The sequence below is a fragment of the Meles meles genome, chromosome 17 (assembly GCF_922984935.1).
Source record: "Meles meles chromosome 17, mMelMel3.1 paternal haplotype, whole genome shotgun sequence".
Taxonomy (NCBI): domain Eukaryota; kingdom Metazoa; phylum Chordata; class Mammalia; order Carnivora; family Mustelidae; genus Meles; species Meles meles.
This window is the reverse complement of record NC_060082.1, coordinates 29,290,116-29,302,168: the sequence shown is the minus strand read 5'-3', so window position 1 is coordinate 29,302,168 and position 12,053 is coordinate 29,290,116. Positions and strand designations below refer to the sequence as shown.

Here is a 12,053-nt window from a genome sequence, read left to right as displayed (position 1 = left end):
TATAGGACTTTTATAAGGGAGATCAGATAGTGTGGAGGGAAGAGCAGTGGCCCAGGAGTCACCAGGCCTGATTAGAATGAAGGCTTTGCCGCACATTAACTAGGTGACCGTGGGCAAGTTACCCCGTCTCCTCATCAGAAAAATTTGGAGACTGGGCTGGATGATGTCCAAGGATCCATCCATCCCTGAGAGCCTATGGCTGGAAGCAGAATCTTAAAATTTAAAGGGATGATAGAGGTGTAAAGGTGTTGAACCTTTGTATCTATGACATATTGTTGGTCACCTCTCTGACTGATTTGATGCTAAGTTCTTATGAACAACAAACCCTCAATTATAAAACTATTTCTATTGGAAAGTATGATCTGCTATACAATATTCTGCTTGGCACGTGGCTACCCCATGCATTATGGGGAGAAGGAGCGGCTCCACTTCCCAGGAAATGAGCAAGTGACTTTCATGAGGTCCCTGAGACTGTGAATCTAGCTTTGCGATCCTTCGTCCCATAATTCCCAGGAAGTGTAGCCTCTGACCACTCCCTCCTCTGCAGATCGGAGGCAAACTAAAAAATGAAGTATGTAAGCCGTGAGTGGCAAATACAAAGGACAGCTCAAGGGACAGCTGTGAGAGGGTAACACCGTGGGGGGACTCCCCAAAACTAAGGAGCTGATGGGCTGCTCTGCTACACAGTTCAGAAATGATGTCCAGAAGGAGACTCCTGAGTCATTAAGAAATGCGTGAATTCTGTGACTGTCTTTTGCTTAAGGAGGAAAGGCAGGGTGTGATGTCTTTTAGGAAGCGTTCCATCAACATGGTTTTTGAAATTCTCAGCTCCTGGTGGGGGCTACCTGCATGCCTGGGACCTCCATCCGTGAACGTCACTATACACATGTCCCCAGGGGTTTGTGTGTCTAGGAGTATGCACACAGAAGTCCCAGAATAGTAAGTCCATGTAGTGGGGTAGTTTTATGGGGCAGGCAGCCTTCCAGGTTTCCAGGAAGGATCTGAGTAGGATACAAGGTAGACTTAATTTACTTTAAGTTGGCTAGCTCTCATTCGTCCATTCAAAAGTACTTTTTATTGAGCTCCTAATATGTGCCAGTACCATTTTACAGGCTAAGTCTGGAGTTTCAGAGAGGACCCACTGTTCACATGGTGTTTTCCTCTGGCATGCCCACACTTGACAGGTGTACTACTGTGTGGCATTCTATCTCCAGTCTGGTCCTTGGAACTACATGCCTCTGCCCCCACCCCACCCCACCCCACCTCCGTCCCTTCAGGTGGAAGCTGCCTAAGACTAGAATGGTTGTCCCCACAGGACTGAGCATTCCCTTTGGACAGGGGCTGTACCTCATCCCTCGGCCTGGGAGTCGTCCCCCACAGGCCATGACCTCAGGACAGAAGAAGGTGGATTTCTGGCTCTCCTGGGGGGCTGGTCAAGAAAGACTCCTTTTTCCTCGAGAGAAGTCTCCCTGGGTTCCTGAGCTGAGCACATACTTTCTCCATGAGCGAGCAGGGACAGGACAGAGGGGCGTCTCCCCGGGGGCCTCACCTCCTGCACGTCACAGGGGAGGGAAGCGAGAGAAAGGAGCGGAGGGCCGGGAGACGCCGAGGTCCCACACTCGGGACTCGCAGCCCAGCCCCCCAAGAGCGCTCGCTCCCGCAGCGGCAGCGCCCTGCAGCTCGGCCCCGGCGGCGGCGCGCAGCCAGTGGAGTGGGTGGTGCAGGGCAGGGGCGGTATATCCAGTCTGACCGAGGGCGGGCCTCGCCAGTGCCAGCAGAGGGACAAGCCGGGGCGGAGGCGCCAAGAGCCGCCGCCGGGAGCCTCACCAGGACCACTCACTCTATGGCCCTCGGGAGCCGCTGAGCGCAGCAGAGCCGCGCCCGCCCGCCCGCCCGCCGGCCGCCAGCCCGCCGCCCGCGGCCCCTCGCCCCTCGCCGCCCCTCTCGGCTCTCGCAGGCTCGGCCCGCGCCTCCCGCCGCCATGAACCACTCGCCGCTCAAGACCGCCTTGGCGTACGAATGCTTCCCGGACCAGGACAACTCCACGCTGGCTTTGCCGTCGGACCAGAAGATGAAGACCGGCACGTCGGGCAGGCAGCGCGTGCAGGAGCAGGTGATGATGACCGTCAAGCGGCAGAAGTCCAAGTCTTCCCAGTCGTCCACCCTGAGCCACTCCAACCGAGGTAAAGGTTGGGCGCCCGCGCAACCCGGGCGCCCCAGCCCCGCGCCCCGCGCCAGCGCGGCGGGGACCCAAGGGGGCGCGCCTTCCGGGACTGCGGGGAGGCGAGGGAGCCTGGGGTCTGCGCGGCGGGTCAGACGGCGTGCAGCGGCGGCGGCGGCGGGGGCGGGCGAGCGGCTGGCGCGAGCCCCAGGCTGGGGGCGCGAAGGCGGGTTCGCGTGGCGAGGGGAAGTCACGGCCAGGGCCGTCTCTCCAGCGCGCGCAGAGGCTGAAGATGGCCCGCGGGCCGGTAGACCCGGCCCAGAGTCCGGGAGGCTTTCTTACCCCAGGCTGCTCCGGGAACAGCACCTGCCTCCCCTCAGCTCGGTCTCCACCGACCCCTCACTTCCCGTCCCTCCTTTGGGCTTCGAGTTCCGCTGCGCCTTCGGCAGGTAGCCAGGTAGCCGGTGCCCAGGCCGGCAGGTCCCCCGTCCAGGTGGGACCAGTGCGTGTCCGCCGGTCGGGGCGAGGGAGTCACGGTGGTGGGAGCAGGGGCTCAGGAGAGCGCTGCGGGACCGGGCGGTGCCGCGGGGAGCGGGGACCAGCCCTTGAAACGCGCAGCGCGTTGGCGGGAGCCTCACATCTGGAAGAGGCGAATCTGGTTGGAAGGTCACGCCAAGACTAGTGCGCTCCGGAGGCTCCCGGAGGCCGGGAAGGGTGGCTGCGGATGCCCTCTTTGCTCAGTAGCTAATGCAGAAGCTTTCTTTCCCACCGGATTCTCCCTGCCTCACTTGGCTTAAGTAGGAAGGAACAAGTGTCAGGAGGGGGTAGGAAATGAGGTTGGCAAGGCTGGAAATCCCAGAAGGCGGCCAGCACTGAAACCTCATGGTGAGCACTTTTCCAGTTCAGGTGCTCAGCCTGATGGGCCATCAATGCCCTGGTCCCCACTCCCGGTGCAGAGGTCCCGCACACCGGGAGGTTAGGAGAAACGGATAGGACTCCTGAAACTCAAGGAGGAAGGTACAATATCTGACAGGGGCATTTGTGGAGAATTTAAAGACCACATACTGTAATACAAAGGATTCCCGTAAGAATTCCACTCAAACTAGCAAACTTTCTGTTTATTTGTGTGTTTAGGTAAATTTAGTAAATGCTAATAAAGATTCTACGGACTGCAAACCAGCACCGATCAGCCAAGACTTATTTATGGAGCCAGGCCTTAAGAGAGAATAAGGGGAGTGGGGGGTAGTAAAGAGGAAGGAGGCAAAGGAGACAGACAGACCCCTGCCCATCCCTCACACACACACACACACACACACACACACACACACACACACACACCAGCTCACACTTCCTACTCCAGCTTGGTCTCTCTCCCTCTCTCTCTCACTCCCCAGTGGCCCCTGTTTAGAGCTGAAGGAGAGAAAATGGCTGGCCAAGGATTTCCCTGCACCCCGAACCTAAAAGGTCTTTGCTGCTGTGTGTGCCCTTTGCCCTGACCTGGACAGGATCCTGGTTGCTCTCCTGCCACACTTCTGCCCAATGTCATCCAGACTCCAGAGCATTTGCTTCCTCTTTTACTTAGTGCTTTGGTAGCTGCTGACCAGCCTTTTTTGGAAGTAGGTTTGGGATAATTAAAAAAAAAAAAAAATAGTGTCCCCATTTCTGGCCACAGCTCAGTCACAGCTCAAGACAACCTACTCTCTTCTCGGCACAAGACTTAGTTGTCCCTCTCCCACTCCCATGCCATCCCCCGCCACAGCTCCAGAAAGATCTCAAAAATCCCGGGTGCTCCCAACACCCCCTTCTTCTTCCCACCTATGGAGATGCGGGCGAGTGCTCTGTTTCTGACCTTGCCCTTTGAGGGTAACACCTACTCGATGGGATCTCCTTCTCACCATCCCGAGGTCCTCCAGGGGACTCCAGCCAGGTGAGCTTCGACTTCCTCAGCTAAGGCATTAGCTCCAGAAACAGGCCTCTCCAAGGACTGACCCTGTAGGTGTGTCCCCTCTGCCCTGGGCTCTGGCGAACTTCCCACAGGGACAGTTTCCCCAGAGGCATCTTAGGTGGAAGAGGCGGTTGGGTCACTTGGAGCTGGTGTTTCTGGTTTATCTGGCTTTGTTTTCATCAGATTTCCCCCCTTCTCTTCATCAGAACCGCCTAGGCATTCCCTGTTTGCTCAGTGGCCATTCCTGTTAACTTTGCTCTCTCTTTTTGTGTTGGTTTGTTTAGCACACACCTGCTCTGGTTGCTGGGAGGGGCGAGCTGGGAGTTGTGGAAGGACCATACCCCAGGTCATTGCCTTAACCAACCCCCCAACCCCAACCCGGACACACTAGCATTCTCCTTCAAGAGAGAAGAGTCGAATTCTCTAGGGGGTTTGGCTCTCTTGGGGCCCCGGAATCCCACCAGGGCCCCTTGGGTTGAGAACACCCACCCCAGAGAAGGCAAACCACACCTCACAGGTTCCCTGGCAGGTAGAAACCTCTCCTTGTACCCCATAAAGGACAGTCAGGAATCGGCCACTGGTGGTCCCAGCAATATAACCCGCTTTTCTCTAGAGTCTGTCCCCAAGAGGGTTCTCTTCTGTCTTGTTGGCAAGACAGAAGTCCCCAAGTCCCAGTCCCCAAGGGCTGGGAGAGGAGCCCCTTGGAAGGAGCCTGACTCTCAACACCTATTTCTACCCATGCCTTCCCCAAAACCAGCAGATGAGATAGAGACCTTGCCCTGGTCAGGATGTCCCCAGGGAGAGAGGAGGGGGCTCAGGGGGGCTCGGGTTGAGAGACCCTACAGAAGGAGGCTGTTCTGAACTTGCCTGCCCATCTGGGCCTTTTTCTGAACTGGCCACTAAGTATTGCTGTCCTGTGTTTCCAGAGTGTCCTTGTGTCAGTATGGCAGGGCGTCTTCTCAGACTATGGGAAGCAGGAGAAAACTGAGGGGATGATGGGGCTGTTCAGCCAAAGAGCTTTGCTAGGGAAACTTGACTGGCCTGGGACGGGAAAGTCCCCACAGGCGTTTATCCTGAGCTGCCCTGTTGGGGGGTCAAGGGCTAGTGCATCAGTTAGGCAGCCCACACAGAAATATTTTTCCCCATTCCGTTCTTTAGAACTTCACTCGGAACCTCTTCCTAAAGCTTAACCCGAATCTCATTTGGTCCAACTTCAGCGTCACCATGAATACACATCCCACAGTCTAACGACACCGCTTTTCTTTTTCGTATCACTTCTCATTCCAAAGAAATCCCAACACGAGCAGCGTCATTGTCCTTGTTTGTTTCACTCCCTGCTGAGACATCTGTGATTCCTCACGTTCAACCTTCTCTTTTTTTCTCTCTAACATGGCCAAACCTGTATTTTCCCCTCATCAGAGATAGGGTTGGGGCCACACTGAGCTAGGAAAGGTGCCTGTCCCCCACTTTGTCATCTGCATCTGTCCCTCATAGGGCAGTTACTACTTGAAGCTGTCCTAGGGGGCAGGCTTGTGCTGGCTTGGTGGCCGTGGTGTGCACAAGGTCCCTGCATCGGGACCTGCCTTTGTTGGCCTTTCTGTATCTGCTTTTGGCTGTGTCTCAGCGTGAACCTCTGCCCATGTGAGGTTCTGTTCATTCTACTGTCTTGAAAGTTGCCTGTTCCTGACCACAGACCATGGACGGACATCACTCCTGGGGTTGTTTTCTCGGGACCAAAGCTGGCATGGGAGAGGGTAAAGGGTGTCTGAGCTTTAACTTGTCCCAGCAGCGAAACGTCCTCATTAAACTGCAGATGAACCAATTCCTATTTCTTTACAACGTATCTTGGCTCGAAGCTGAAGTTTTACCAGAATTTCCGTTCGCCTGTTACAACACATACAAAAATGCCAGGTATTCCAGAATGTTGTACAGCAAATGCTGTTTCCCTGGACCCTGCTCCTTAGTCAAACTCATTGGCAGAAGTTTAAAAAATGAAAAAAGAAACAAATGTTTCTCCGCATACACCAGATTGTAAACATCAACAAGCCGAACGTTTCAGGTCTAAAAATCTGGAAACTATTTCTACCACGGGGGATGGCCCCTAGGAGGTGTGTGATGTTTGGTAGCTGTCCTCAGGTGAAGTTCTTTGCAGGTGCGCACTGCACGCGCACACACACATACGTGCACATATACTCACACCCATGCACATACATGCATGTAGGCACATTCTTGCACACACACGGACCCCACCTTGCAGTCTGTGCGAGGGCAGGGGTCCAGCCTCGTGTCAGGAAACCCGAGTTCTACCTGGACTGATTGCTGGCTGGTATGTGACCTTGGACAAGTCATTGCCTCTCTCTGGGTCTCTACAACCGTACGAGATCGGATTAGATCATCTCAAAAGTGTGCTCTGATGGTAGCCATCTCTGGAAATAGATCCCATCACCCCCTACCTCGGCAGACTGTGCCCCCACACTGTCTGTAGCTGTCCTACAAAAAAACTCGTCCCCTCAGTGAGAATCCCATGGTTTCCCTCTCGTAAACATCCAGAAGCCATCCACCCTGCTGCTCCCAAACCTGACTGCACACTGAAACCATCTGGGAATTTTTAAAAAGGCAAATGCCTACGTCCCACCCCAGAGACTCTGATTTCACACACGTACACACACACAGGCATGAAGACGGATAGTCATCTAAGGTGGTGATTGCTGATGACCGTGTTTTAGTCTGGATCCCCAGCCTGGGAGCTGTGTCCTGTTCTGATCTTTGTCCACACGAATCCACCACCCTGCCCCTGCGCCGGCCCTGTCCCCATGAGATGCTCCCACCCCCTGCCCAGGCCTTGGGTTTCGTGGTGGCCAGGAACAGACGATCAGAAAGAGAGAGGGGGCTGCAGCAGAGCTGGGCTCGGACGCGTCCCAGCAGAGCTGGGGAGAGAGCCGTGAATACAGGCTGTAGCAGCATCCCTGTTCCGTACACGTGCCCAGGAGAAGGGCAAGAACCACGCCAAAGTGCCTGGTGAGGTTGTGCTGAACTCCTTGCCCTTCTTAGGCGTGGAAGCTTCCAGATAGGAATGTCCACAGCACTCCCAGCTGGCCTGGGCAGAAGGAAATGGGAGGACATCTGGCCATTCCCCTCCCTTGGGCACCTGAATGTTCCCACGGGCACCGCTCCTGCCCAATCTTGAATCTCTCAGAGGTATATCCTCCCAGAAATGTCTTCGGACAGCTCTTCCTAGTACCTCATTTAAATTCTTCTTGCTATGGGTCTAGCCTTACTGAGCACCACAGGTAGAAGGGATTTCCAGGGGTGAAATAAGAGCATTTTCAGGGATGAAAGATAATGAGCTTCCTTTCCCAAGTGTTCTGCGTCAAGGAGCTGATGGGCTTTACATCAGCCTAGAAGCCAGAAGAGACATGGGCCTTAGGGGACACAGATCAAACAAAAGACTCACATCTAGTGTGGCCTGTGCTGTGACAAGGCCTCCTGACCAGCAAGGGAGAGGGATCAGGGGAAGGAGGGAGTAGAGAAAAGAGGTTTCAGATGAACTCTGTCCCTGCGGGCAGCCTGTTGGTCAGGCAGGCAGAAGTCACAAGTGCCTTGCCCAGGCAGACCCTGGTCCTGGGGTCAGGAGTAGGGGCAAAGCAGAAGATCTCTTGCTCCAGGGAGTTCTCAGCCTCCTTGCTTTCTGGGAGAAGGGTCCATAAGTACATGTACACACACACACACACACACACACACCCGTGTACAGAAACCACTCTGGGGAACACACAGGCCAACACGGAGTGAGTGGAGCAGCTGGCCAGAAAGCCGACCTCCTTACGCTAGAGGGTTTGGAGTGCCCAGAGCTGGGTGGGGTCACCTCTAGAAGAAGCTGATTTTGGTGCAAGGTGTTGAATGCAGGGAGAGGGTTTGGCTGAGAAGAAGAGAAAGAATGTTTCAGGTGCGGTGGGTGTGACCCATTTGAAAGCTTGGAAGGTAGAAGAGGATGAGTCATCCCTGCAAGGGTTGGCCCATCCCCGCCGGAGGGAGAAGCCGGTGGATCCCAACAAAGGAGCTTCCTTCCATAAAGCTTTGGTAGCCAAAAAAGCTTGCACTGCCCCCTGTGACACCAGAGAGAACCAGACCCTTGTCATAGGCAGCAAAGGCAAGCGGCATCCAAGGACACTGACGATCTGAGTGGTGGGTTTTTTGAGATGGCTTTTCACCCTGAAACTCTGACCCAGATGAGACAAGCTGTGTGGACAGAGCAGCTGGAATTGATGGTATGCTGGAGAAAGCAGTATGTTCTCTAAGATCTTTGCTCTTTGACCTTGGCATTCTGAGAGTGGACAGATGCCTCCTGGGGTCAAGGCACAAGTTTGTCTGGCAGGCAGCTCCACTGAGAAGCTTCTGGCGTGTGCGCCCTTATGGAGGAAACAGTGGGAATGCGGGCGCTCGGCTACAAGAGTCCGGGGTGATTCTGTGGGGTGAGCTGGGTGCTGGGATCACCTCTCCTTAGCCCCCCGACACCAAGACTCCTCCTCAAGGGAAGTAGCTGTGCCCTTCTCGAGCTCCTCTCAGATCCTCCATCTTCCTGGATTACCCCACCCAGCAGGATGCCTTTGGGTGGGAGAAGGGCCTGACTGAGTAGCCTTCAAGGACCCTGGTCCCGTGCTACAATCTGGGGGACATGGAGCCTCCAGGCATCAGGCACCTAAGCCCCTCTGCCATGAGGTGTGAACTGGTTGACAAAAAGGACCTGCTCAGTCCAAGTTTGGCCCGGCCCCAGCCAGAGCCATGCCCTGTGTCCAAGATCCCAGGGAAAGGAGAGACATGACGCCTGCTTCAGTGAGTGCCCGAAGTACATGACAGTGAGTACTGGCACAGTCATGAGATGGAGAACTGACTACACCTGACAGTGCCCGTTCTGAGGAGGCGGTCAGCCAGGGGTGATGGGACCAGGTGGAGTTAATCAGGAAAGGCTCCCTAGAAATGAGTTGTGAAGAAGTCAGGGGACTTGATAGAGAAGGGAAAGCTGTCAGAGCTATTGCCATCACTGTCATGAAGAATCCCCATGTTCTTGCTGTTGAACCTGAGTTTCCAAGGGTAATGTGTACCAGCCAGACACCCTAGGGTCAGGAGAGGGGAGCAGCACTCTTATTAATAGAGCTTACCTCACCACCTACCTGCATGTCTTTGGGCATCAGGCACAATGCAAAGTGTGACCTCAAGTAGGTAACTTCTCTGGACTCCTCTTAGGCCCTACCAGAACCTCTGTCAGAGAAGCAGTGCTGGCTGGTGTGATGGCAGCCTCTTTGTCATGAGGAAGCTAAGCAAAGCATCTTAAGGTGGTGATCTTACCCCCAATTGCAGATGGATCTTAGGGATTGCCTTCAGGAGCCACCTGGAAGGGCCTGGAGGCCTTGGTCCCACCAGAAGTGAGTGCCATAGCCCACACCTGTCATCAGTAAAGTCACCACTGGGACAAAAGGACTGGCTTTTGGAAGGATAGAGCATTCCAGAGGTCTTATTCACCCCTGCCTCCATGGCAGAGAACTCTCTGCCTCCCACATGGAGAGGATCATGTGAGAAGGAGGCAGGCAGGTGCAGGGCATGGAGGAGATGCTTCACCTGATGACCAAGAGGGTCAGTGATGTCACTGCTGACAGATTCCCTCTTGAGAAGAAGTGGAGGCCCCATGAGAGCCTGCCTTCCACTGAGCTTCCTGGGTTATGCCTCCCCTAGCAGAAGGCCTCCCTGGGCCTCCATAGAACTCTTTGTCTGTCACCACCCCGAATTTTCCTTCTAAAAGCTGCTGGCTGACCCGCAGCTGTCCTTGGGTGAGACGTCCCTGCTCCCGGGCCAACAGCCAAGTGACCTCTGGCCCGTGATATGCTAGAAGGGATGATAGAAGTAGGCTAGATGGAGGGGAGTCAGATGAGACCAGCCATCAACCACCTCAAGGCCTGACCATGCATGCCTAGGGTCCTTCCTGCAGCCCCTTCCCTGGTATAAGCTGGTTCTGGAGCTCTGCCCACGAGACTGCTTCTAGACTCCTCCTGACAAAGCGCAACCTTTCCCAGGAGGGGCAGCTTCCCGAGAAAGGAAGAAGAACCAGCTGCCTGCACTCAGTAGGGGAGCTCAGATGAAGTCAGAGGCTCAGGGAGAGTCCCCTCAGGAGCCAGAATTGGGCCCTCAGGACACCTCTGGGAGGACCCTGAGGCAGGCAGCAAAGGAAGTGGTGATGTAGGCTTTGATGTCTCCCCATCTTCCTTGCAAGCTTCTCTGGATGCCATGGGGCACGCACGGGTCCCTGTAATCACACAGCCGTGGAACGCTGGCACTATATGGGACCTTCAGGGCATAGAGAGGCCAACCCCTTCTTTTTACAGAAGAAGCAGCTGAGGCCCAGAGAGAACAAGGGACTTGCCCAAATGTCAGAGCCAAGACCAATGTCAACAGCTCTGGGCTCCCAGGGCAAGTTCTCTCTGCCACAGCTGATAACACTAATGGCCTATTGATGCTCCATGATGGTGGGGGAGAGGATGGGAATCAGGGCTGGTCACCCCTCCTGCGTGCCATGGGGCAGTCCTCCAGGTGGCTTCAGACAGAAATGGCAGGGAGCAGAGACACCTGGCACATTCCAAAGCTGCCCCCCCACCCCTGGTATTCCTTCTCTTGGTACTACCCCGCCCCCCCCTCCCCACACACACCCATTACCCTAAAAAGGCTTAGGAATCTGAGTGGGTGTGGCAGATGGGAAGGAGCTAATTTGGCCAGGTAAGATCACTGTCAAACCCTTCCCCCTAGATGGGGCTTCTGATGCTGGAGTCTGACCATCACTTCTGAAAAGAATTGCCCATTTTCCTTAGGAGGCTCTCACTGGATCCCACTTTCCGTTTTTCCCCAGAAAACTCATCATGTAAAAAATTGTAGGGCAAGCCTTGCTCTGGACGCCCAGACCATAGAGCCCTGGCTTCCCCCTCTTGCAGATCCCAGTTTGGGAATGGGACAGCAGGCAGGATGTGACTCAGGGTCCAGACAGCAGAGAAGGATGTGTTTAGAGGTAGAAGAGATCACCCTGGGCAGGGCTGGACAGAAGAGGCTTCCCCAAAGGGATGAGATTCCGAGCTAGTCTTGGAAGATAGGTGAGATCTGAATGTCGTGGCCGAGAAGGGGAGGCAGACTCAGTCGGCCAGAGGCATGGTATGAGCAAAGTCATGGCCATGTCCCAGTCAGCTGTGTTTCAAGGACAGTAAGGCAGCCAACAGACCAACTTTTGCAGAGTTGGGGGACTGTCATTTAGGGCCCACCTGCCACCTGGTGAAGGGGAGAAGGGAAGGTAGCCCCACCAGGAGCCCCAAACCCAGTTTGGATTTCTATGATTCAAAGCCATTTTGCCGCTAATAACCCTAATGACACTCTGTCCTCTTACTGAGCCTGTCATTTGTGGGTCTCCAAACACTCTGAAAACATTAATTAATCCTCACTGGGGCCTTTGAGGTTGGTGGCCACCCCCCTTCCCCATCTGGAGCATATAGGAGATGAAGGAAGGGACAAGAGATCGTGTCGTCACTAGCAGCGGCTGGACTGAGATTTGAAACCAGAGTCTTGCCCTGAATTGGCCTCTCATCTGCTCTCACTGGTCTGTGGCTCTGACCTCAGGGCTCTGGACCTGGAATGCTGAGATCCTGCCAGTCCTCCCCCAGTGGGGAGCTTATCCTTGTGAAATGTGGGTTTGTGATTCCTCAGAACGGAATGGCGGTGCTCCACGGCCCTCCTGGCCAACTCCTGGCTTGTAGGTGTCAACGACCCCAAGCAGCAGGGAGACATTCAGTCGGCCCAGGAAGGGTTTGGCCAAGTTTTGCAGAGCTGTCCCTGCAACAGTCGGCCTGGGCCCCTTCTTGGCCCTACCGGAGGAGGTAGAGTAGAGAGACAGAGACAGCAAGCAGATGATGTATTCCT

General features: G+C 55.0%; 1 protein-coding gene across 1 annotated transcript in view; it reads left to right on the top strand.

The window, feature by feature from the left end:
- Positions 1 to 1,883: 1,883 nt before the first annotated feature.
- Positions 1,884 to 12,053, top strand: part of PKP1 (plakophilin 1) — a 47,990-nt gene continuing 37,820 nt past the window's right edge. Inside the window, exon 1 of the mRNA XM_045982049.1 lies at positions 1,884 to 2,183. Within this exon, the coding sequence (XP_045838005.1) occupies positions 1,982 to 2,183 (202 nt within the window). The 5' untranslated portion in view covers positions 1,884 to 1,981. The remainder of the gene's footprint in view (positions 2,184 to 12,053) is intronic.